Source organism: Schistocerca gregaria, chromosome 2 (genome assembly GCF_023897955.1).
Source record: "Schistocerca gregaria isolate iqSchGreg1 chromosome 2, iqSchGreg1.2, whole genome shotgun sequence".
NCBI lineage: Eukaryota > Metazoa > Arthropoda > Insecta > Orthoptera > Acrididae > Schistocerca > Schistocerca gregaria.
Genome location: NC_064921.1, coordinates 34,111,718 through 34,139,223, shown reverse-complemented (window position 1 = coordinate 34,139,223; position 27,506 = coordinate 34,111,718). Strand labels below are relative to the sequence as shown.

The window sequence follows — 27,506 nt, the reverse complement described above, 5'->3', positions numbered from 1 at the left end:
TTACTGCTATTACCAGTATTGGGAGTGTACATAGTTGGTATTACTGGAACGAAGAGCAAAGTTGTAAAACACGAGACCAGGTGAACTGCAATATTGGGAATATCAAATTTCATGACACTGTTTGTAATAGAAAATATCAATAGTGATGTGTTGTTTGGCCTAGATTGGCCATGATAAGCCGCAGAAAAAGAAGTTTTAGGAGTAGTATGGAGTATCAAAAAATTCCAAACACTAGTATGGGGGACATAAATCCATGTATATACGGATCATCTAGCTCTATCTTTTCTAATGAGTGGTCGGTTATTACATAATAGATTAATGCAGTTGGTGATGTTCCTACAGGAATATGACATTAAAATACAGTATGTAAAAGGTTCTGAAACTATTGTACCTGAAACTTTGTCTAGATTGCCTGTGGACGTGAAAGAGTTAAAACGTATGGAAGGACCTGATGTAATTTTTGCGATTAATTTTATGACAGTAGAACATCTGCACAACAGGGTACAAGAAATGGCTCAAAGAATAATTGAAAACATCCATCATGATTCCTACTTTACTGAAATATATGCTATGTATAACAAGAATTCCTTATGGCCTAATCAAGAAGGGAGGTGGAAAATTATAGGGCATAATCTATTTTGGAGAGGCATTTATGCATCCTGACATTGATGGAGGATGAGATTGTGTGGTATGTTCATACTGGATGTGGATACTTCATAATAAAGAAATGTATAGCTCACATGAATAAGTTCTATTATTTTAAGAAACTAGGACATAATTTAGTATATTTAATTAGAGCTTATGAAACCTGTCAGAAGGTAAACGAGAGTAACACTCATGTTAAGTACAAAATATATCCAATCATGCCTAATGCATTACATGATCTTACAGCAGCAGATTTCTTTGCACCAATTCTGGAAGGGAAGGGAGGAGTATCGTACATTTTTGTTCTGATAGAGTGTTGGTCAAAGTATGTTAAGTTGTATCCTATTAAGAAAGCAAATACACCATCCATGATTCACTGTCTGCAACAATAGTGTCTCAAGGTAGGCAAACCAAAACGATTTATTACAGACAACAGACCAAAGTTCGTCAGTAATGAATTTAAAGAATTTTTAGTGTGGGAAGATGTTTGTCAAGTATTAATCTCCAACTATAATACATCTTCCAATCTGTGAGCAACGGTTATGAAAGAAATTGGGAAATTATGCCACACCTATTGCCACAAAAAAATATGTCATGGGCATCGAAAGTTAAAGACTTCGAGCTTATTTTAAATGAATTCCCACATTTGTCAACTGGATTAATAAGCAAACGCTTTGTGGGGGAACCCCTTATTAAATGTTTTACTTGGCCAGAGCAACCTACTGTGGATTGCAAACTTAATCAGACAATAGTTTCTAAGAACTTGGTTGAAAAGGCACAACAATGAGTAACTAGACATATTGAGAAAGCTATTGAACCTCAATACAAGGTCGATGACCCGGTTCTAGTAAACAGCATCTTCAGAGCTCTGCCCTGAAGAGGGAGACGCACAAATTTTTCCTAAAGTATGAAGGACCTTACTGAGTACAAGTGGTGATATATCCCAAAGCCTTAGTTTTAGTAGATCCTATACCAGGATCAGAAAAAGGAAAATACAATGTAAAAGACATAATGTTGTATATCTCTCAGGGACGATAACTTTTTGTGTTAATGGGCGGAGTGACAACCGTCAGTTCCCTAGTTGTTTTTGTGTTTCTTCTGCAATAAAATTTTACTGCGCCAAATGCCCCCAACTTCTTACACTATCACCCTACATCTTACACTGACAACCGTCAGATCCCTAGTTGTTTTTGTGTTTCTTCTGCAATAATATTTTACTGCACCAAATTCCCCCAACTTCTTACACTATCACCCTACATCTTACACTATCCCCCTACTTCTTATACTATCCTATTATCCACCGTTAAAGAAACATACGAGTGTGGAATTGTGATAACATCACCCAAAACTGCTCCTGGTATGTGAAGAAGTCATCCTTGGTTGTTGGAGGAGGATTGTGCACACTAAGTGTTTGGAAGAAGTCATCCTTGGTTGTTGGAGGATTATGACTGTTAGGAAATTTTATGGCATTGTCCCCAGATATTCCACGGGTGCCCCTGCATGTCTTCATGACTCGTCCCACATTATCTCAACTTATTTTGACTTGCTAGGCAGCATCAAGTGATAAAGATTAAATCTACCTAGCCAGCCATTCTCTCCATGGTCTCGATTGTAATGCCAACAGCAGATGACGTGGGCTCCACGTATAGTTAGGTCATATTTTTGCCTAGCCAGAAAGTCTCTCATGCCATCCACGTATAGTTAGGTTTTATTTTTGCCTAAGCTATTCTTTGAAAGTAATCTCTTATACAGTTTGTCTATGCAAACCTGGAGGCAGAGGTCTTAATAAACTGCAAAGGATGTTAGATTAATAGAAGAGATGATATTGTATGAGTAATTTCATATTTGTGATAACATGATATATAATTTTACGCTTAGTGCAGAATCTTTTTTACCTTTTATAAAATGTGATGTAAATGGGAGGATTTGTATCAATTTTGAAAGGAGTGAGTAGTGTAAGTAATAGCAAGATTTACACCAACAAATAAATCATGACTAACACTAAACACACATCACACCTTCCAGACAACCCTTGCAGACAAGTGTGACTGATTCTTCACAATTTGCCGCTCCAAAGGTGTTGCTAATCTTTTCCTTTGGGAACTTCAAATGTGAAGGTGAAAATGTCCATTCTGTAGGAAATGATTTAACACCATACCTCCTCCGGCTTCTCACTCAAGTACTGGCGAGGTAGAGGTCCTAGGGAATGGGGGTGGGAAGGGTTTCCTGGCTTTGGGGGCTATCTTCTTTCTCTTCTTCGATCTTAGCAACCATTTCTTATTTTCCCTTTCTTACTTCTCATTTGATTATCTGTCTATCTTCCCCTCTTTACATATTCATCTAATTCTATCACTGAAGTCCTCCTTATTTTCCATGGTTTCCAATAACCTTCAACTTATTTCATATAAGTAGGCTAAAGAATCAGGATACACAGACACACTTAAGCATACACACAACGAAACGTGAAGACGCAAACAATGAAAGGACAGAGTATTACGGGGAAAGAGGTATGTGTACATAGTGAAATATGCACACATTGTTGTTTATTGTGACAATGTTCTACATCGCACACACCTGTATATAAATATATAATAACAATGACCATTCCATATTGCCTATGTGCATAGGTATAGAGGAACTATGCTAATTTTACATAAAGTATACCTAAGTAGGAAGTGTGAGTAATAAGGATAGCATAAGCCAAAGAGTAAGGGTTTGTGATAATTGCTAAGGGAGGTCAGTCGGACAAATATTCTGATGACTGGTGATATAGTGGGACTCTCATAACACAAGTAAACACATTTTGTATGAATAGAGTATAGAGGTAGAGTGTATACCAAGAATATAAAAGTTGAGAAGTAGAGGTGGACTCTAGGGTACTAAATGAAGTATTAAAAAGTGAGTGTGAAGTGTGAAATAGATTTTGTATTTTTACCAGAGGATATTTAATTATAGTGTAAATAAAGATGTATACTCGGGTAATGAACCTAGAGGCCTACTCATAAAGGATAAGGAGACTGCACTCAGCATTTATTGGATATAAAGGACAGATAGGCAGACCTAAGAAAGGCTGACCTATACTGTGTGGACAAGGGCACTAAAAAGGGGATTGACCTGTACCGTAGGAGAATAGAAATTTAAATAGGCGTAGCTACCAAAATGGAAGTACCTACCAAAATGGAAGGAGGAAGGGCATGCATAGGGTCAACCCATGAGTAAGGTATAGATGCAGATCCAAGGGGAAAAGGACAGTATCATGACAGAAGTCACACATTTTGTAGGAATTATTCTGGAAAGTTTGAATTCTATATTTCACTAGCATTATTATGTTTTATGAGTGTCAATAGGAACACTTTCATTTTGCCCAGAGTTACTCCAGGCTACAGAATATTATAAGTAATGAGGCCATTACATACTAAAGAGGTAGTACAGAGAATTAGAATAAAGGATGAAATATTCAAGGGTCCATGACACCTGGAGTTTACGATTGGAGCTGAAGAGAGAGTCCTTGCTGTTCATAAGTTAGGGTAATGCAAAATGAAATCATAAATATAGGCTTATGTTCTAAAAAACAGAGTAAGAGTCAATCGAAAGACAAAAACCGCAAGCCTGCTCTATGAAGTACAAGGATTTATGAGAAAAAAATTGTGTATATAAACTTATGTAGCAAATGATTACTTTTAAAATTTGGATTGTTACTAGGTACGATGTTAATGTACATAATAATTACGTATAAAATATTGTGTGTTTGATCTAAGGAGGGTGATATGTAGTGATTCGAGAATTTCAACATAAATTCTGGAACCACTCAATTTTATGCTGCCTTGAACATGTGCAGAATGGGTGTTGGTCATGGGAGGATAGGAGCTGCATCAGACGAGCGATGCTGACAAGTGTTTGCTGCTCGCACCATAGAACCTGTATGGAAAGTACAATGAGCAATTACGTGTTGTTTCTTGGTAGTTGAATAATTGTAATTGGTATAGATAATTGAAACCTGATTTGTCTAGAGACTCTTACTTAATCTTGGTGTTAGACTTGCTAGAAGCAAGACCTGTCTTTGAATTTCTGATAGTTATTAAACCTACCACATTGTAATTTTATTTAATACTATCTAATGGTTAACAATGCAGTTGACTTGCAAGAGTTTGTATGCTTATGTGAAACTTGTGGAAATGAAAATATACTGAAGTGAAATTATTATGAGGCTACTGAGATATTTTATGAGAGAGAGAGAGAGAGAGAGAGAGAGAGAGAGAGAGAGAGAGAGAGAGAGAGAGAGAGACTCTTTTTTAGTTCCTCTAACCAGTAGAAATGTCATAACAACCTAGACTGTCAGGACTTACAGAGCTTGGTGACACACATGAATAGGGCTAAACATCAGCAGAGCTATGTTCAACTCTCAGAGCAAGGGAGGACAGCGCTCATTTTATACACATGGGCTTCACACTAAAACTGAAATTTAGCAGCTGGTCACTCTTTGTAATAAATTTAGTTCATTAGGTTACTCATTAATATTGACACTTGCAGAGCAGATAGGTAAACAGCCCAAGCATATTTGTACTCTACAGAGTGACCTATCAAGCCAGTTACCTTATTGGTACCAACAATTGTCCTAAATGAATTCTGGACTGAACAATGGGTCTACTCCTATTGGTTCCCGTAATACTCCATAGTATGTAATTATGGATAGTCCCTAAATCCTCAGCAGGCAACTTTTGTAGCTCGCTAGTGAAGATTTCATTCTGTTTGTCATAAGAAACACAGTGAATCATTTACATTCAGGAAGAAAGTTCAATCACGAGTATGAAACTCAAAGATTTCATTTTTATACTTAACCTATATACATAAATCAACTGAATGAAATAAAATGTTCAGAACAGTATAGTAAGAGAAACTGATGTAATAGAATATTGAAATTTTGTTAAATTAATATGAATTAATGAGGTTTCCCAATGCCCGACAAATTGATAATACACAGCAAAAATTATTACAGTATCAGTGCATGCATAACTTACCTGCCCTTGACCAAGAGAAATAGACTGCATATTTTTGAGATAACCTCTGTCATCAGCAAACTTTATTAATCCAGCCATTGGATCTGAGCCTGGCGATAAAATAAATATCAGTGGTGAACAGCAGTTAGAGTCATAGTATGATCCTTGCAGGTCAAATGTTGGTGGTTCAATATATGACTGCCCCATTTCTGACACAATATAGGCCTAAAATAAATAATTTTTTGCCAGATCACATTTTATTGCTATTAAATATTAATTTATATAGATTAATTAAGACCTTAAGTGATAAATTTGTAAGGACCTTCTACAGCTAAATGTCAATGCATTAATTAATTTTCTATTCAACAATGTTTAAATTTAAAATGAAAGTTGTGTTTTCAGCACAATCTGGTCAAGTTCCTTTAAATCAGTTAAACCTACCTGAACAGCTGGCACTATTTTGTCAGGCCTTAGACATCGAATAATCACCAGCCGATACAGACCACTTATGTTTGCAAATGGTTCTGGGAGCTCCAACTCTTGTGGATTAACAGCATCATATATTTCCTTCCACTGTTCTTTGTGTCTCTCAACAGATCTCCTAAAATTTTCAAGCCTGTAAAAAGAAAGACAACTTAATTTAACAGTATATAAAATTATCTAGCAGAAATCATATTTTCATTTGGTACCAGGAGGAAAGGCTGTGGGAAATGGCATGACATTGTGTTAATCTCAATTTCACTCAATTTCTTGGAAATGTTAATAATGAAACATAAAAGATTGGAATATGTGAAAACAGCAAAAATAACTTCAGCAACATGGCTGGAGACGAGAAAGATTTTAGCATATTATGGCAGCTATCACAAGTTGCCTATAAGGAGAATATTAACTATCAGCAAACAGTTGAGATTTGTTTTTGAAACTGACACTCTTCTATAGTATAAATGAAACAGATTCTTATTTTTCATTAACAGTATTGAAGCTTCAAGTATATCTGGTACCAAACTTCTGTAAAATCTGATTTCACATACAAGTCAAGGTATTTGTCACTACATAATGATCTTGACAAGTGAATACTGCCACAATCTCTGAACAATTGGTTTTCAAAATATGAACAAGAATTAGCAAAGCTTACATAGGTTCTGCTTTTTTCCATTCTACAATAATCCTGTAATGTTCTACTATAATTCACAGATCTGCTTACTAATAACATTGTATTCTGTTCCACTGGTGTCACAAATATTATCAATCATCACTCAACCAATATTTTTAAAATTTATAAGAAGCATTAGATTTTGTAAGTGCAAAGGATGTTACACAATTTGATTGAATTTTGATTATGAGATCTGTGCCGGATTCACATGCAAATACTGGTATGTTATGACAAAATAAAATTTATGTGTTTTGGGTGCCTTTTGTTACTTTTTACTATGCATGACGTTTGGTCAGATACGTTGTAATTGGCTAGATAAAAATATACTCACCAAGCAACAGCAGGAGAACACACATAAAAGGTATCATATATGCAAGATTTTCGAGCCAGTAGCTCCTTCTGGCAGAAATACTGAAAGGGAAGAAAGAAGGGGGGAGGAAAAGGAGAAAGGAGGTTTAGGAAAGAGCTCACACTTCAAAAAAATCACTTAAAACACCAGGTCAGTGGAGAATTACTGGATAGTTAAGTCTCACCTGACTTGGCATTATGGGTGCCTTCTTTGAACTTTGAGCATTTACCCAAGCCTCTCCAGTCCTTTTCCTGCGTTCCTTTCCTTTAACTTTCCATCTCAACCCTTGTGCCAGAAGAAAGAGAAACTGACTCTGAAAGCTTGTATAAGTAGTACCTTTTTTTATATGTGTGTTCTCCTGCCACCACTTGGTGAGTAAATTTTTGTATCTATTAAATTACATTATATTTTCAAAGATAGATTATTTTCATTTATATTTCAGTAGGATATAATTCACAGGGAACTTACATAGAAGTACTACTTAAATATTTCCTAGGAAGCAAAATGGTGTTTTGCAAACTTATCCAAGCTGCTGGGCAACAGATATTTAAAGTATTTCTTTACATAGTTTAACTATGACCTAATGAGTTAATTAAATGTGTCACTCTCTATGTTTTCTGCCATATTTTTATATGATGTTCAGGTTCTCACTCTGTTCATGGTCGACGTCTCTGAACACACAACAAGAGTGAATTATTTGTCCTCCATACAGAGATAACTAACCATACAAAAAATTTTAACTTTTTATCCCTCTCTATTTTCACGTTATAGTGTTTCAAAGTTTAGAAGCTTTTACATTTTTAACACTATAGTGGTGCAAAATGACACTTGCTAACATTTTGAAAATAAATTATTATTTTTTCATCTAACATCCAATCTTTGTGACATCTGGTAGTTATGTAATATAAAGTATAATGATTGTAAACAAAATTATGTAGTACCTCCAAGTAAACTTACTGAGGTAGTAAAAAAATTGTATTTAGATTACTGTACTTAAACCCTGCAGTCGGCTGCCTAGCGACATTACGCGGAATCTGTGGCAATGAGTGAAAATGTGTACCAGACCAGGATTCAAATGTGGGATCTCCTGCTTACTAGGCAGGTGCAGTAACCAATGCCTATCTGGGAAATCAATCCACCTTCTTTAGTGCAGATGTGCAAATACATTTGACCTCCTGTAGGAATCTCAGAAGAGCAAATATAGAGGAAATGTACATGGGCTGCAAATAGGTGGCGCTCATTGGGAGAGTGAATAGGCTGTGAGGCGAGCTGAGAGAGCCCGTGTAGTTGCGATAACACTGTGTCATGGCACAGGGCTTACTGTACCTGCATAGTAAGCAGGAAATCCCGGGTTCAAATCCTGGTCCCATATACATTTTCACTCATTGCTGCCGATTCTGCATAATGTTGCAATGCAGCTGATATCAGTTATCCCTCCCCTTTCCTTTTCTTTCTTTCCCTCTCCACCTTCAATTTACATTCATGTATAACAGCTGTAGATTCTGGGTGGTGTCTGTTCTTCTGGATGTGTCCAAAAGAACTGACACCAGATATTTATACAATTAGATTATTGTGTTTCATTTTGTGAAAAAACCATAAGGTGCATTGGTACATTCAATATCATATATAGGGGGGAAGGGATAGCCCAAAAACCTTTATCACAAAATATTTCTCAAAGCAGGGGCTATCACGTGGAAGAATAAAATTAGTTGGCTTTCTGTTTCTTTATGGTATTTTTCCTGCCTTATTGGGAAGTTAAGGTGAGTTTCCATTTGGTTGCCTTACAAAATCAGTTATTGTTCAAACATTTGTAAAACTTCTTTTAATTTTTTTATCTTGTCAGCGATATTATCTTTATTAATAAATAATACTTTGTTTAAAAACCATTGATCAAATGGGATGAGCATGATTAATCACTGACAGAGTGCGAACAAGCAATGTGATAGGTCTTGGGCTGTATGCCTATGATAAAACTAAATTTTTAAGCAATTAAAGTTAGGAAACAAACTGTTTTTTTACAAAATAAAATTTAAACAACAACTGATTGTCTCCTTTTTAACAACACTATATAAAATTAAAGTGCTTTAAAATAGTAATTTTTGTTCTATAAATAGAGCTCATCTGCTCTTGCACTTGGTGTTTCACGAGGTTAAACAATAGCAAGCACATGAAGAATTTACATTGAGATACTAACTTGCATTGTTACATATCGCAACAGAGGAGTGGTGTACATTCCTACATCATCTTCTTGCTGACGAATGAAACTCATAAAAAAAAAAAAAAAAAAAAAAAAAAAAAAAAAAAAAAAAATATTATTTACACAATAAGAATACAACAACATAAAATGAATGTAAATGTACTGATATTTCCCACTGGTTTTATTTTTGCTTTGCAAATGGTATGCTATAATGAAAGACAAGTGATCCAACTTCCTTGTATCTTGTCCTGGAGAATTGCAGACTTCCAAAGAGTGGTACTATTAATGATACACACATGTTATAAGAGACAGGAAATGAACTTTGGAAAGATTACCTTCTCTGTCTTGTTTACTGGAAAGGATGAACATGGCCATTTAATGTGGTTTATCTATAAAGCAATGAAGAGAAAATAGTATTTGTTTAACTCAAAATTAATGTGGAAAGTTATTTACATAAATGGTATGTAAAGAGGCATCTGTCCTCAATTTTAAAGTAATTATGAAATATTTGGAGAAGAGATCAGAGAGAACAATGGTCACACAGTAGTAAAGAACATAATACCACATTAGAAGTAATAATTACACCACAATTCTCTCATTTCAGCCATTGTGACAACAGAACAGTAACATCATTTTCTCGCGTATTTTCTTCCACAATGATACCAAAGCACCAGAAATTTTAGTATTTACAAGCTAAATATCTCAATGGCATCAGATGTTCTTATCTCACAAGCTATTTCTATTTATTCCTTAAATTGCATTTTCAGCTGAATTCCATGTAATTACTGATCCCACATTCTTACAATTTTGCTTATCAATCTAATGGCTCAATCTAATGAAAACTTCTGCTTCCAGAAAGTGTTTGAAATTCTGTAAAACATTCCCTTTTTGAAAATTGATAATCGTGGTTGGTATGAGCACAGCCTTTATTTTCGGCCATTGGAGCTATCCTGAGTTGTTATCAACTTATATGGGCATCTTAGCTTCTTTTACACATACATATATGCAGCTGAACTAACATGCTTTTTTTAAAATGGCTCCTCAACTATCTGAACCATATTGATCCTACCTTCCACTACCTGCTTTTTTGAACTGTGCAGATGGGAGTTATCCTTACAAGTCATTCTCTGCCCCTCCAATTATCCCAGTTTGAACGTATGCTAATATACTCTTCCCACACCCTCCACCCAACAGTTTCCACCCCATACTTTTTATTATCTCCTCCCCATTTTTGTCTCCCACCCTCTACCAATACATGCACCCATCTTTCCGCACTTCTCTCTTTTTTGTCTCCATTTTCCCCCAACTCCCAGCCCCACAACCTTCTGATGCTGCACCTGTTGGCATTCTAGTTACTGCACACTTTGCCAGACAGTGTTCACCTGTCTCCCCACATACACACTACCATCCCTTCCCCTTCCTGCCATCTCCAGATTGCTGCTTGCATCCCATGTGAGAGTTGCCTTCCAGCCTAAACTGCTAGAGTTGGCAGTCATTTGTGCATGAGGTGTGCTTGCTTGTGTGTACGAATAGTGAATTTTTCTCTTTTGCCGATTAAGGCTGTGGCCGAAAGCTTTATGTAAGTGTCTTTTAATTCTGCCTGTCTGTAACTTAGCATGTCTTCTTTATGGTAAGTAGCAATCTTTACCTACATTGTTGATATTCCTATCTTGAGTTTCTATTCTTAGAATCCTTAATACTGTGACAACATTTCATTACTGTACCATTTATTTCAGGTTCCAGCTTAATTCCTATTTTATGGCTAAGTTTTGCTAAAAATCACATTAAAAAAAAGGTTTGGGACTTGCTGCACCAAGTAATTAGAAACTTCCAAAGAATTTTGAATATTTTGCTGAGTTCAATTTAGTGTTGTTGGTATAGTCAACTTAAATTGTCTTTTCTTGTAGTTTTGTGTAAATTACGAAACAGCAAGTCTGCATCAGCAGCATTTTCTTCTACATTATGTGACACTACAATAATTTTCCATGACCTCTTTAAATGCATGTAATTTCAAAGGTGAGTATCCTGCTTCTGTGAAATTACTGTTTAAAGAGTTAATAGAACAGAAAATGTAAATATTTCACATTGCATTGTATGTGTGGAAGAAAGTAATACAACAATACATAAAAAACATGTAACTGACTTTGGCAAAGATGACGCTCTGACGATCTCGGACCATGACTTTTCTGTCAGCCAAGTAGGTGCAGGATTTTCATACGGATTATCTAATGCGACACCTCCTGTCAAAAGAAATGACCAATTCTCTTCACACACCAAACCCTGAAATATGGTGAAAGCCATTACAAACTGATACCAACCAAATGAAAGACACACAGCAATAACAATATTTCATTTGTATAATCATGATCAATGATGGACATTACATTTACCACAAAATTAACAGTAAAATACTACACTATTACACTATAACACTAATGGAAATTCCTGGACAGAAAAAATACAATAAATAAGGGAAAGGCAACCACCTACCTATGGAGGACTGGTGTGTGCCACACAGGAACACTTAATAGCGAACAGTTAACACTAGCTTTCGAGCTCTCGCTTTTGCTCTTTTTCTAGTAAGGTACACAAATTCACACCAACAACCACACAGACACCCAAATGTACACCTTCTCATTAGCAATGAGGCATCTGTGTTCTTTGCAGAAAATGTGGGGAAAGTGAAATGGAAAGGGGGAGGGGGATTCAAATTGTACAGGTTGTGAAGCAGCCACTTAACTAGAGTGTCATGCTTAGCAGTGTGTTTCACCAATGGATGGCCATCTCTGTTCTTGGGCAGTGGCAGTGGCCTTTCATTCTGGTGGGAAGAAATATAGTTAGGTGAAAAGTTTAAGAATTCCAAGTCTTCAGAATTTAAGCCACATAAAATCTTTTAAGAATTGATAGAGTAGAGAGAGCCTACTTAGGAGAGTTCAATGCTTCTGAAGATTACTTCTTAAAACTGTAGTATGTAACCATGGTATGTTTTGATTATTGAAGTTCATACTAGAAGGTCTGTAAAATCTCACTATTATAAGTATAAAATTGTGTCATAGTAAATTTTCAACATCTAATTGTCTTAAATCATAATTAACAAAACCAAGAGATTAACATGAATGAATGCTACAGTTAAGCAATGCTATGTTCATGTGTAATACACATTACTCACAGCTCAATATATTTGTCATTAATTTACAAATTTTTCTAATGAAAATGAAGAATTTCTAGTAAATAAAAAACTATAGTATGTGTAAGAATGAAAAGAATCACTATGATACTGTTCTTAGTAAATATATGTAAGGACAACATGCAGAAGCCTTTTAACAGTAATAACATTACACAGAACATATGGCATGTAGATACATCAACACTAAGATCATTAATCTAAGTGGGGGAGCATATAGTGGCACATACTACTTCAGGGCGTTGAGGTGCAACCCTACATATCCTTATTGATGACTGATACTGTCGACAAAAGTAATTTGCACAGTAAAACATCTAACACAAACACTCAGATACTGTGTGGTTATTTTATTTACTTTGTATGTAGAGACCTATATTATGGGATGACATGGATCTTCAGCATACAACAGCATTTACAGCAATTTAAAGAGATGCAATACCTGCCCAGTCACAGCAATAAGAATTTGTTGGATCATCATCCTACCCTGGAGATGAGTAGACTGCTCAAGAAAATATATTATAACAGTAAAGGCATGTTGTAAAGAATCTAGAGGAACTTTTGGAAGGAGAACAATGTTGCATTCTGAGTTAAGAATGCATCAGGTAATACTAAATGTATTTAAAAGATAGGAAAAAATATTGAATTTCAGTATATACATTATGGAAGACAAACTGCAACTGTGATTTAAATTGGTGATTTATTTGTATATAATATGCAACCAGTCATTTTTTTGGATTCTTGATAGGATTTATTTTCTGTACAATTAACTACATTTTAAGCAACTGCTGTCTCATCATCAAATTAAAGGTTCTTATGTTTGGGGTACTTGTGCCCTGTCCCGTGATATCCGTGTCAGAAATGGGAACAAACTTGCCATGGATATCTACCAACATCACCACCACAGAATCTAACTGCACATGATCCAGATAATGTTCCCACAAAAACTCCATCTGATGATGATTCTGTAGTGGCTCAAAACTAGTAAACAAAACAACTAGTTAATGAAAAATTAAATTGTATCAAAATTCCAAATGGACTGGTTTCATATTTATATGCAAATAAATAGCCAAATATATTGAATTTTCAATTACAGCTAGTGTGGAATGTTTGTTCTCGAAATCTGGTGTCGAGGAAACACCAATTTTTGAATTTAAATGCAGCTTTGGTAATGGAGTCCAGAAGACCACTGTGGGAAGTACTCAGTCAAATTAGTGTTATATAAAACAATCAGCATGCCACATGTGAAGCAACAGCTATACCAAACTTGTCAAAGCTGAAGTATTAGGATTAATGGTATTCTTTTATCAAAGTGAGTCTTAATTGGCATGTGCACCATGATACTTGTTTTATCATGTTTAATTTGTTGATTATACTTCAGACAATGTTCCGTAACAGTTGACTTGTTTGGTTCTTTTAGTTGGACATGTTGCTGATGTTCTTCCATCTCTCCTCAGCTGTTCTCATACTTTGCATCACTTAAGGGGATATTGTAAGTCCTTTGCCACCAACGTTAAATTATCGATTTTTTTTAGACCCATTATCTTGGAAACTTTTTAATACACCAACTTACAATTTTCCATAATTATTGTATGAAACTTTCTAGATACACAGAACTAGAATTATTACTGAATTGTATTGTGGGGCATGTTAACCTTTTTTTAAACACTCCATTTTTGACAAACGTTTGTAAATAAATGAATATAAAAACTTAACAACTCAGGATATTTTAATTATTCTAGTTCCATTTGTGTTGAATCTAACACTTGGCATGCTGTGAAGATTTCATGTCTCTACCATCAGTACTTTTTTAGAAAAAGGGTCATTTATCACAAAAAATGTAGTTCAGAGATGTTGAGGTTTAAAACCTTTTTATTACAAATTTTTATACAGATTTATATTTTTCTGCATCTTTTATGCACTAGAATTGCCCTGGCCCATAGCCTGTCTCTTCTTCAGTGTTACAACAGCCCAGTACTTGCCACCTCCTTTTCTTTCGTGCTTGTTTTGTGATTTGCTGAACAGCTAACTCTGCTTCACGTACACGAAACTCATCCAGTTCCTGCAGTCATTTAGCTGTGTTCTGTCCAAATCTTACCCTAACTTTTCCAGAACCTTAAATCTTTCATAGTTCCCACCATTAAAAGTTATTACAGCATCAGACACTACTTTTAGGCACGTGGAACCACAGAACATCATTGAAGAACTCATTCACATTCTGGGCCTTCCCATGTAAACACTTCTTTAGTAGCTCAGGATTTGCTAAATCTCTGTAAATAGGTTTGATTACCTCTACTGCTGCCAAAGGAAGAGAATGTTTATGTGTAAATTCATGCAGGGTGCCAGAAATTTCAGCTTGTCCATATTTACACCGAGTGTTTGGAGGAGATGGACACAAAGCACACACCTTTTACCAATGCACCTAATGCTCACATTAGTTTCATACAATTCATTACCTGAACACATTGATGATGTATGAAATGCTTTTTCGTTTCTAGGTTTTTGCACTTCTGACATTTACCAATTAATTTAGACACAACACCTATTCTAGCTCCAATATACTCATAAAGTTTAACTTCACCACCACAAAGACAGCAACAGACAGTTTCAAAAAGAAATTGTGCAGGGATTTGCAGATTCATAATGACGTTATTTCTTTAGGTGCACTAATATTACTAACTATGGATCTTAGAGGAATGCTCACTTATGTCTTTAGAAAAGCCATATAGTCATGGTGCTACTACTGATCACGTTTTAAGACCCTTAATAATGTTATGTAGTGAGCTTGATTCATTAAGAAGAGGCCTTATCTTCCTCCCAATTTTATTTGTAGCATCAACATTGTCTGTTTGTAGGCAACAACATTCAGAAGATTGAAAATTTTCTTATTCTAGTCCACATGACATTTAGATTGTAGTGTTGCCCTCACTGGATGGCAGAATTATCATTTTCTTGTCTTGTCACATATTTATCACCGTTCTTTGATATGTTGGATCTTAGCACTGATACTTTGGTAAATGCTCTAAAGGTTTCGAGGAAAAGATCTTCTTTTGCTTCCAGTGATAATGAAGATGTAATATGCTCCACAGAGCTAAAGTAAACTGCTATTGGAAGCATTTATAGAGTGGGTCACTGTATCTTTGTCCAGATGTTTTTCAATGAGGTTAATTATTGAATGGCTCCCTGCATTTAATATTTGCCTTTTGTGCAAGCAGTCAGATTTTGGTTTCTGGCTTGTAGCTGTATTCAATGGCATTGATTCTGATTGTAACAATGTTATATTGTCAACCCATTCTCAAGAATCTGCAGGGAGTTAAGATCTCACTGGCCATTACATCTGCCACAGTTGGGAAACACTGAGAGAATACACATTTCGCAAAATATATGTGCAGGCTCTGAAAAACAGAAGAGCATCTAAGTGCATTGCAAGAATCAGGAGTCCAATTCAGCTACTGCAAATACCAACTCAAAACCAACAATAATTAACAGTCTGATTGGAGTCCATGCAGAAACTACAGAAAACAGCACAGCCCAGTAGATCGTTGACATATTTGGCATAAAATGGATACAACAATGCTGCGTAACATCTGGAAGCAAATATTAACCAATTATGCCGAGAAAACCTGAGAGATAATTTTTTTTATTAACAGCATCATTGGAAACACTTATTTCACTGCAGTCTACCTAGACACATTCATCTACATAAACATCCTTATATGTTCTCCACAAGCTACTAAAAAAGAAATAGGGTGTGTGGTGGAGGGTACATTGCACCACTAATAGTCATTTCTCTTCCTGTTCCTCTCACAAATTGAATAAGGGAGAAACAACTGGCTATATCATCACAAGAACTAGGAATTTTGTCTAAAATGTTTCTATTCTCCTACTCACTAACATACACCACAGCATCATCAACCAACAGCCACAGATGGCTGCTCACCCCATGTGTCACGTCATTTACGCTTACAGCGAATAACGATAGTCCTATTACACTTCCTCGGAGCCCAGTTGACAAAACACTCGCCTCTGATGTGCACTCACTATTGAGGACAACATACTGGGTCCTACCACTTAAGAAGTCTTCAGGCTACTCACATATCTCAGAACCTATTCTGTATATCTGTATCTCTGTAAATAGTCTGCAGTGGGGCACTGTGTCAAACGATTTTCAGAAATCTAGAAATATGGAAGGAGGGCAAAACGTAGATTCCATATTTCTAGATTTCCAGAAAATATTTGACACAGTACCCACTGCAGACTATGATGAAAGTCTAAGCATATGTATAAGGCTTCCAGATATGAGAGTGGCTAGAAGATTTCTTAAGTAATACGAACCAGTACGTTCTCCTCGACGGTGAGTGCTCATTGGTGACAACAGTATAATCGGGAGTGCCCCTGGGAATTGTGATAGGACCACTCTTATTCTTTGTATACATAAATGATCTGGCAGACGCGGTGAACAGCAATTTACAGCTGTTTCCCGACGATGCTGTGTCGAGTGGGAATGTGTCCTGACTGTAACAGGTTTTGCGATGACTTAAGACAGAATTTCTAGTTGGTGTGATGAGTGGCAGCTTGCTCTATAGGGTCCCGGCACATTGATGTGAGCACCACCTATGTTGAACTTCTACATGCAATAACCACTCACAGACAGCAGGTGGCAGCACCAATAGTGGAGGGACGTGGAAAACAGGACAGTCATTGTTGCAATGCAGAAATGGAGTGATATACCTCACATCCAACAGGGCATTATCACTGGCTTTTGTGCCAAGAGTGGAAGGATTTTTGCAAGTTTGTAAACTGTTTGTGAGCCCCAATAGTTGACGTATACCATGCAAGATACAATGGCACTATCCACAATAGGTACTGAGGCAACTGTGGTGCATTGTGAAACACAGATGACAAGTGAACAGCAGCTGCACAGAGGAATGTGTGAGCTACCGACAGTGCGTCCTCGAAAACTGTTCGGTGAACACTACTGAGCACGGGCCTGTGCAGCATGTGCCAGGTTTGTGCAATTACAGTGACTGTTATTTATCAGCAATGAAGACTGGAATGTGCACAGAAATATTACTACTCGCATACACTGTGTGTTGACAGGTTGCCTTTTCGTATGAATCACATTTTATGTTTCATTATCGTGAAACACCTGAAAACAAACACCCTGCAACAAGCACTGGAAGGGCTGAGGCTGGAGGAGGGAGTCTTACGAGTTGGAGACTGTAGCTGTGGCATTCCATTGGTGATCTCGTCATTCTGGAAGGCACCACCGATCATCACAAGTACCTATATTGTCTTAGGCACGATGTCGATTCCTACGTGCAGTTTGTTTTTTCCTCGGCATAATGGCACCTACCTACAGGACAGTGCAATGTGTCACACAGCTTACAGTTTATGTGCGTGGTTCGTAGTGTACTGAGATGAGTTTATTGTGCTCCCTCGGCAACCGAACTCACTGGATTTAAACCCCATTGAGAATCTACAGTACTATCTCGATTGGGCTGTTTGTGCCGTGGATCCTAATCTGAGAAATGGTGTTCACATGGCTCCACACCACTGTCAGTACCTTTCGGAGCCTCACTGACTTCCTTCTCACACGTCTTGCAGTGATCCGTGCTGCAAAAGGTGGTTATTCACGCCTTTCATAGATGGTCACATTAGTGTGACTCAGCCATGTAAATGTAGAAAAATATAAGTTAATGCAGATGAGTAGGAAAAGTCAGAATGTAACATTTGGATACAGTATTAGTTATACATCAATCAAATATCTAGCTGTAACATTGAATGTGATATGAAATGAAATGAGCATGTCAGGCTGATAGTAGGGAAGGCGAATGCTAGACTTCATTTTATGGAGAGTATTTTGGGGAAGTGTAGGCAATCTATGAAGGAGATTGCATATAGAAAGCTAGTGACATCAATATTTGAGTACTGCTCTAGTGTCTGGCGTCTCCACGAAGTTGGATTAAAGAAAGACATTGAAGCAATTCAGAGGCATTGGGAATCCCTGTTAGGAACACAATGCTCTTTTTGCGAAGCACTAGTGCAGAAGTTTAGAGAAATGGCGTTCCAACTGAACACTGATTCTACTGCTGCTACTGTAAGGACCACAAAGATAAGATGAGAGAAATTACAGCTCATATGGAGGCTTATAAACAATAGTTTTCCCTCGTGCAATTTGCAAGTTTGCCGGGATAGGAAATGACTAGTAGTGCTATCCTATGCCATACACCGTATGGTGGCTTGCACAGTATGTATGTAGATGTAAAATATGGAATCTGCCTCTTGCCTTCATCAACAGTTCACACGATATCATGTGAATAAAGGGCAAGCTGAGTTTTGCTCAAACGATCGTTCCAAAAGCTGAACTGATTAGTGGATAGAAGTTTTTCCATCTTAAGGGACTTTATTATAATGAAACTGAGAATATGTTCAAGAATTCTGCAGAAAATCAATGTTAAGGATATTAACAGAATCTTCCATCGGTTCTTGCTAGAACAACGTTATAATAAATGAAAAGCACGAGTTTGCTTTTGTTCTACAATATTACTTTTATTGCTAACTGGTTTTCAGCTTACAAGTCCATCTTCAGACATTTGATTAGTATTATCACCAAAGAAGTTAAATGTAAGCAGACAACATTGGAGGAGAAGTAACACATATAGACTGAAGTAGAAACATACTGTGAGTAACATCTTTGCAAGATGTACTAGCAGCGACCTGTCAAATGCTACATGCGCTACCATTCCTCTTCCCATCTGCTGTCATACGAGTGCTTTCACACACAGTCCAGGGGTCAGTTATCTTACATGTTACTGTGAAGAGAATTTCACAGTGCACTGAAAGGCATATGTCAAAATTGGGCCTGTGGAGTTGATGATGTTACCTCACAAATACTGAGGTGTTTTGGAGAACCAGCACTGACAAAACTCTGCCATCTGGCATGCAGTATATATGACATAAGTGAAACACCCTCAAACTTCACGAAGAACATAACAATCCCAACTCCAGAGGAGGCAGATGCCAGCAGCTGTGATTATTACTGAACCATCCGTGTAATAAGTCATGGTTGCAAAATACTAACATGAATTGTTAATGAAGGAATGGAAAATTGCTAGAAGCTGACACCGGGTAGATCAGTTTGGGTTCCAGATTAATATCGGAATGTGCAAGGCAATACAAACTCATGATTAATCTTAGAAAACTTGGACTGAAGAAAGGTAAACCTACAGTCATGGCATTTGTAGATATAGGGAAACTTTTGATAATACTAACTAGAATAAATATTTGAAATTCAGAAGGTAACAGTGATAAAATACATGGAGTAAAACATTACCCACAACTTGCATAGGTAGCAGACCAAAATTATACGAGTTGAAGGCTATCAAAAGAAGCAGTAGCTGAGAAGGGAGCATGGTTGAGTTGTACCATCTACCAGATCTCATTCAATCTATACAATGAGCAAGGAGTGAAGGAAACAAAACAGAAATTTGGGAAGAGAATCAAAGTACATTGAGAAGAAAAAGAAACTTTTTTACTGATGATACAGAAATTTCACCACACATGGCTTCATGTCTATCTTGGCCATAATAATGCATTCACTATGTTGTTTGTAGTAGCTTACCCAAACTCTTTGTTTTTTTAATTCATTATTAAACCTACTCCTGCATAACCCCTATTTGATTTTATGTTTATAACCCTGCATTCACCAGACCAGAAGTCTTGTTCCTCCTAAAACCGAACTTCACTAATTCCCACTATATCTAACTTTAACTTATCCATTTCCCTTTTTAAATTTTCTAACCTACCTGCCTGATTAAGGGATCTGACATTCCATGCTCCGACCCGTAGAACACCAGTTTTCTTCCTCCTGATAACGACGTCCTCTTGAGTAGTCCCCACCCAGAGATCTGAATGGGGGACTATTTTACCTCTGGAATATTTTACCCAAGAGGATGCCATCATCATTTAACCATACAGTAAAGCTGCATGCCCTCGGGAAAAATTATGGCTGTAGTTTCCCCTTGCTTTCAGCCGTTTGCAGTACCAGCACAGCAAGGCCGTTTTGGTTAGTGTTACAAGGCCAGATCAGTCAATCATCCAGACTGTTGCCCCTACAACTACTGAAAGGGCTGCTGCCCCTCTTCAGGAACCACACGTTTGTCTGGCCTCCCAACAGATACCCCTCCGTTGTGGTTCCTCCTGCGGTACGGCCATCTGTATCGCTGAGGCACGCAAGCGTCCCCACCAACAGCAAGGTCCATGGTTAATGGAGGAGGGGATAGGGGGGGGGGGGGGCTGGGCGCGCGCGCGCTCATACACACACACACACACACACACACACACACACACACACACACACACACACACACGACTGCTGTCTCAGGTAACTGACACCACACTGCACGCAGCAGCACCAGTGCATGATGGGAGTGGTGAATGGATTCGGGTAAGGATGAGGCTGGGGTTGGGAGTGGGAAAAACAGTATGGTGGGGTGAAGTACTGCAGGTTAGACGGGGTGAGGGGGGGATGTAGCAGAAAAGGAGAGAAATAAAAAGACTGGGTGTGGTGGTGGAATGACAGCTGCGTACTGCTGGAATGGGAACAGGGAAGGGGCTGGATGGGTGAGGACAGTGACTAATGAAGGTTGAGGCCAGGAGGGTTACGGGAACATATGATGTATTGCAGGGAAAGTTCCCACCTACGCAGTTCAGAAAAGCTGGTGTTGGTGGAAAGGATCCATATGGCACAGGCTGTGTAGCAGTCATTGAAATGAAGGATATTATGTTTGGCAGCGTGTTTGGCAGCAGGGTAGTCCACTTGTTTCATGGCCACAGTTTGTAGGTGGCCATTCAGGCGGACAGAAGGCTTGTTGGTTGTCATGCCTACATAGAATACAGCATATTGGTTGCAACTTAGCTTGTAGACCACATGACTGGTTTCACAGATTCCAGAACCTAAACAGACCCACAACACAGTCATGAACCTTTTCTCCAGAAGCCTTAGCCCCACAGACATATCAGTCTTTTCCGAAGGCCTCACCTGTACGGCTATGGGAACCCACATCCATCATCCAATGCCAACCTATTCATGGGCTATCTAGAGGAATTGTTCCTAAAAACCCGGAATCTTAAACCTTTCAATTGGTTCAGATTCACTGATAACATCTTTGCTATCTGGATAGAAAGTGAGGACACCCTATCCACATTTCTTCAGAACCTTAACAGCTTCTCCTCCATTTATTTCACCTGATCCTACTCAGCCCAACAAGCCACCTTCCTAGATGTTGACCTCCAGCTGAAAGACGGCTATATAAGTACAGCCATCAGTATCAAACCTATTAACCATCTGAAATACCTCCACTTTGACAGTTGCCACCCGTTCCATACCAAAAAGTCTTTTCGGTACAGTCTAGCCACCCATGGTCATTGCATCTGCAGTGAGGAGCAGTCCCTCTCAAAAAATACTGGGGGTCTCACTGAAGCCTTCACTGACCGTAATTACCCTCCCAACCTTGTACAAAAATAAATCTCCCATGCCTTATCTTTCCAGTCTTCCACCAACTCCGAAAGCACCACCATCCGGATGCAGAGGAGCTTCTCCTCATAACTCAGTACCACACAGGACTGGAGAAACCTCTGCCAGGGTTTCAATTTCCCCTCGTTGTCTTCCACCAACTCCAAAAGCACCACCATCCGGATGCAGAGGAGCTTCTCCTCATAACTCAGTACCACACAGGACTGGAGAAACCTCTGCCAGGGTTTCAATTTCCCCTCGTTGTCTTCCACCAACTCCAAAAGCACCACCATCCGGATGCAGAGGAGCTTCTCCTCATAACTCAGTACCACACAGGACTGGAGAAACCTCTGCCAGGGTTTCAATTTCCCCTCGTTGTCTTCCACCAACTCCAAAAGCACCACCATCCGGATGCAGAGGAGCTTCTCCTCATAACTCAGTACCACACAGGACTGGAGAAACCTCTGCCAGGGTTTCAATTTCCCCTCGTTGTGACTCCAAATGAGAAATGTCCTGCCCACTATCCTTCCTACGCCTCCCACAGCCATATTTCACTGTCCACTGTACCTACATAGTATACTCTTCCATTCTTACCTCATGGCTCATACCTTGTAATAGACCTAGATGCAAGACCTGTCCCATACATCCTCCGGCGACCATCTACTCCAGTCTGGTCACTAACATCACCTATCCCATCAACAGCAGGGCTACCTGTGAAACAAGTCATGTGGTCTACAACTCATGTGGTCTACAAGCTAAGCTGCAACCAATGTGCTGCATTCTTTGTACGCATGGCAACTAACAAGCTGTCTGTCCAAATGATTGTCCACCTACAAACTGTGACCAAGAGACAAATTGACCACTCTGTTGCTGAACAAGCTGCCAAACATAATATCCTTCATTCATTGACTGCTTCACAGCCTGTAGCACATGGTTCTTTTCCACCAATGCCAGCTTTTCTGAAATGTGCAGATGGAAACTTTCCGTGCAATATATCCTTCATTCCACCACCACACAGTCTATTCCACTACTTCCTCCCCACTTCTCCCTAGCCCACCATCTACCTGCAGTACTCCATTGTTTGCCACCCCCACTGTAGTGTACCTCCCTCTCCCCACCCCAACCTTCTCCTTACCCCCACCCAGTCGCCACTCCCATCATGCACTGGTACTGCTGCCCGCAGCGTTGCTTCAGTTGTGTGTGACTGCAGTAGTGTGTGTGAATTGCGTTTGTGTGAGTGTGAGTATGTATGTCTATTGTTGATGATGAAGACCATTGGCTGAAAGCTTTAATTGTGAGTGTCTTTTTGTTGTGCCTATCTGTAGCTCAGCATCTGCTCTATATGGTGAGTAGCAACTCTCCTTCTCATAATATTGATGCAAAAAAAAAAAAAAAAGACAGATTCCAACTCACTGTAAAGTTGTAACATTAAGTCGCAAAGAAGCACAACTAAAGGACACTTACACATTAGCTTTTAGCCACAGCCTTTGTCAGAAAAATAAACACACACATATTCATTCACATAAGCAAGCGCACCTTACATATACATGACTTCCATCTATTGCAGCTCTTACTGGAATTAAGCTGTCAACTGACACGCAGAATCGAAGCAGCAACCTGGAGGCAGCGGGGAAGGGAAAGAGATAGTAGAACACAGTTGGGGGCAGAGAAGAACACCGTCTGGTGGAGTGTGCAGGCACTAGAGTGCCAACAGGTGGAGCATTGGGAGGCTGTTGGACAGGAAGTTGGGTAGGGAGAGTACGGTGAATAGGAACCAAAAAAGAAGAGAAGTGGGGAAAAAATGGGTGGGTGCTTTGTCAGAGGACAGCACACAAAGAGGGTGGGAGATGAGAAGAGCGGGGAGGTTAGAGGACAGAGGGTCTGGAAACTGCTGGGAGGATGTTGTTGGGAAAGTATGTAACTGTAGGTTGAGGTCATGATAAGTACAGAAGCAGAGAAAATGTTGTTTATCTTTCCATCACTATCTTCAGCCCCACAGAAGTTTCAGTCCTATCTAAAAGCCCCACATTTAACCATACACCTAAATTTAACCATGCTACACTCGTCAAAGACCTACTCTACTTCTCCTGATCCCCGAAACATAAACATTTCTTTGCCAACATTCACTCCAACCAAAGTCAACCTAATCCCAACACTGAGTCCTGCTTCTACTAGTTCATACCACTATCCAACCATAATATGCCCCTCCCCCTTCCCCCCCATCTCCCCCTCCTGTTGAAGTACCTGCTGGTCACCTTCCTGGAATTCCTTACCTCCAACTTAGCCTCATCATATCTTCCTAGGTCCATTCCTCAGAACACCGATGTTTCAGTAGAAGAAAGGAGACAAAGATCCCAACACTGCTGTTATGAATTGCAGTGACAACCTGGCAGAAGGCATTTGCCACTTATCTGACTTATCTGCCCGAGTGATCCCACACCTGCTTAAAGCCTTAGGTCCTTTCCAGAACCTCTATCCAGAATCCGTCGCTCTCCTCATCCCTATGACACCACACACACCTGCCTTCCACATGGTCCTGGAAATCCATAATGCAGCAATCATGGATGTCCTATAGTAGATGGTTATTGTGCTCCCATTGAAAGAATTTCAGCTTTCATTTACCAACATCTCCAACCAATTCTGCATACTTGAGCCTCCCATGTCAGAGTTGCCAACCACTTCCTTCACAGGTACTCAGCAGTCCCCAATCCTTTACCTCCCAGATGCCTACCATCACTGTTGATGAAACCACTCTTTATGCCAACAGCCCTCGTGCTCATGGTCTTACAGCTACTGAACACTATCTTTCCCGATGTCCTTCAGCCTCCAAATCCACCACCTCATTTCTCATACACCTTATTAACATTATCCTAATTCACAACTACTTGTCCTTTGAAGTGAAGGTATAAAAACAATTGCATGGCACAGCCATGGGCTCACACATGGCACCCTCCTATGACAACTTGTTTATAGGCCATCTACAGGAGGTCTTCCTAGTATCCCAAAACTCCCAACCCCTACTCTGGTTCAGGTTCACTGATGATATTTTCATGACTCCAGTCCAAGGAACCCTATCCACATCCTTTCACAAACTCAACAACTTCTCTCCCATCCACTCCACATGGTCTTCTTCAGACCAGCATGCCACCATCCTAGACATTGACCTCCACCATTTTGATGGCTTCATATACACCTCTGTTCACATTAAACACACAAACCACCAAGAGTATCTTCATTTTGACAGATTCCAACACTTCCACACCAAAAAACCCCTCTCATACAGTCTAGGCACTCATGAACAACTTATCTCTTACCTGAATGGATATTTTATAGCATATCTTCCAGTCCTCAAATACATGATGCAGGCCGTTCTTTGTCAGATTATTGAGAATTGCCTTCTTTTTCTTGAGCACTGTTTCAGAATTCTCAAACTGAATGCACTGAAGCTTTGCCTTTAGTGACGGGAATAAAATAAAATTACAGGGTGCAAGATCAGGGCTTTAATGTGGATGTGGTACACAGGTAATGTTGACCTGAGCTAGAAACTGTGTGACTAAATTTGCAGTGTGAGGCCACAATTCTGGTAATTTCCTTGCAATGTGCTTCCTCAGTTTAGCCAATACTGACATATAGTATGCTGTTGCAACAGCTGTGGGAGGAGGAACCACAAGCTGCTAAATAATTTCATGACAGTAGAAAAAGGTGCTCACCATCATTTTCAGTGCAAATGGAACAGCTTTCATCTCTTTTGATGATGGAGAACCTCACGATTTCTACATTGTACTAGTTCATTTTCCTTCACTATAGTAATGACGCAGCCACAACTAATTACTGCTGATAATTCCAGAAATGCACCCTTTCTTATAAACAATGAGACACAGCACCTCACAGCTCATCTCTATTCACACAGCCTTTTGTTTGGGAGTCAACAGTCATGGCATTCAACAGGAACAAACTTAGGTCATATGGAGACGATCACGCACAATCGTAAAGATGCTGCCATATGAAATTCTCAACACTTCACTGATGTTATTCAAAGTTATCTGCTGGTCCTCACTGATAACTACAGTAGCTGTTTTGACATTGACTTCAGCCACAACAGAAGCCATAAAACACCAGATCCACCTTGCTTAACATAGACAAGTCAGCCTTCTGTGAAGTCCTTGAACCACTCAAACACTGTTGCACATCATAGTGCATCTTCACCTTATACTTGCTACATCTTTTCATTAGTTTCAGTGGCCATATGGTTTAACCGAACATGGAATTTTATTGCACTACACTGCTCCTCCCACATCACCTCCAATGTTTTGGGTGTGAAAAGTAAACAGTGTCTACAGACCAAAGGATTATTACCAACCTACTTATACAAGAGTGCTGCCACATTACACACAAAAACCCACATTTTTAAAATATTCATGGTACAGGCAGGAAACTATCATGGAAGCCACAGGAAAAAATCAGTTTCAGTCTGTTGATCAGCCCTTGTAAAATGCCATAAAACACTAATATCAAGATTTTCTGTGAAGATGTTCTTTAATGGAGTAAGATGTGCCCAACAGGAAGATCTTTAATTCAGTCTCAATCCTCACTACCAATAAAACCCTCAGTGAAATGAAATAAACATATAAACAACACTTTTGATATAAAAAAAGTCCAAAGGGCCAGGGCTGTAGAGTATGGAGGCAACAAAGTGTTTCATTTTTTCTGTAATAGTTACACACCAACAGGGATGAATGTGAGGATGCATTATCATGATGCAAGAGCCATGAATTGTCTTGCTACATTTCAGGCCGTTTCCTTCTCACATTTCCTTGCAAGTGTCACAATATGTCCTGATAGGACCACAGATTAACAGTTTGTCTCTGTGGCACAAATTCAAAAAAACTATCATTATTTAATTGAATGGATGAAAATCTACTGACCAAGTGGCAGAAGAACACACACATAAAAGACTACTGTAATTGGCAAGCTTTTGGGGCTAGTGGCTCCATCTTCAGGCATAAGGGTTGAAGGGGAAGGAAAAGGGTCGAAGGGAAAGGATTGGAGAGGCCAAGGAAAAGGGGCAGATTTCTGGAAAGTCACCTAGAACTGCGGGTCAGGGAAGTCCCAAAGTCTACCCCTTTTCCTAGACCTATGCAGTCCTTTTCCTTCAACCCTCTTCCTTCCCCTTCAAGCCTTCTGCCTGAAGAAGGAGCCACTGGCTCTGAAAGATTGCCAATGACAACCATCATTTATGTGTGTGTTCTGCCACTGCTTGGTGATTAGATTTTTTATCCATCCAATTAAATAATTTTGTCAATAATTGACTGTTTTCATTGCTACAAAGAAAACTATCAGCAAGGCTTTGACATTTGACCTTACATGATGAGCTTTCTTTGGTATTGGAGAATCTTTCCTGACCCATTGTGAAGAATGAACCTTGGTCTCAGTATCATAACTGTAGACCAATGTGTCATCACCAGTT

The 27,506-nt window shown here is 38.8% G+C and overlaps 1 protein-coding gene across 1 annotated transcript in view; it reads right to left on the bottom strand.

Annotated features, from left to right (window-relative positions):
• LOC126336262 (dynein axonemal heavy chain 3) overlaps positions 1-27,506 on the bottom strand; it is a 1,127,841-nt gene that overhangs the window by 147,052 nt on the left and 953,283 nt on the right. The window contains exons 58-60 of the mRNA XM_049999758.1: positions 11,485-11,621; positions 6,084-6,258; positions 5,664-5,867 (exon numbers count right to left, since the gene is read on the bottom strand). Of these exons, the coding sequence (XP_049855715.1) occupies positions 5,664-5,867; positions 6,084-6,258; positions 11,485-11,621 (516 nt within the window). The remainder of the gene's footprint in view (positions 1-5,663; positions 5,868-6,083; positions 6,259-11,484; positions 11,622-27,506) is intronic.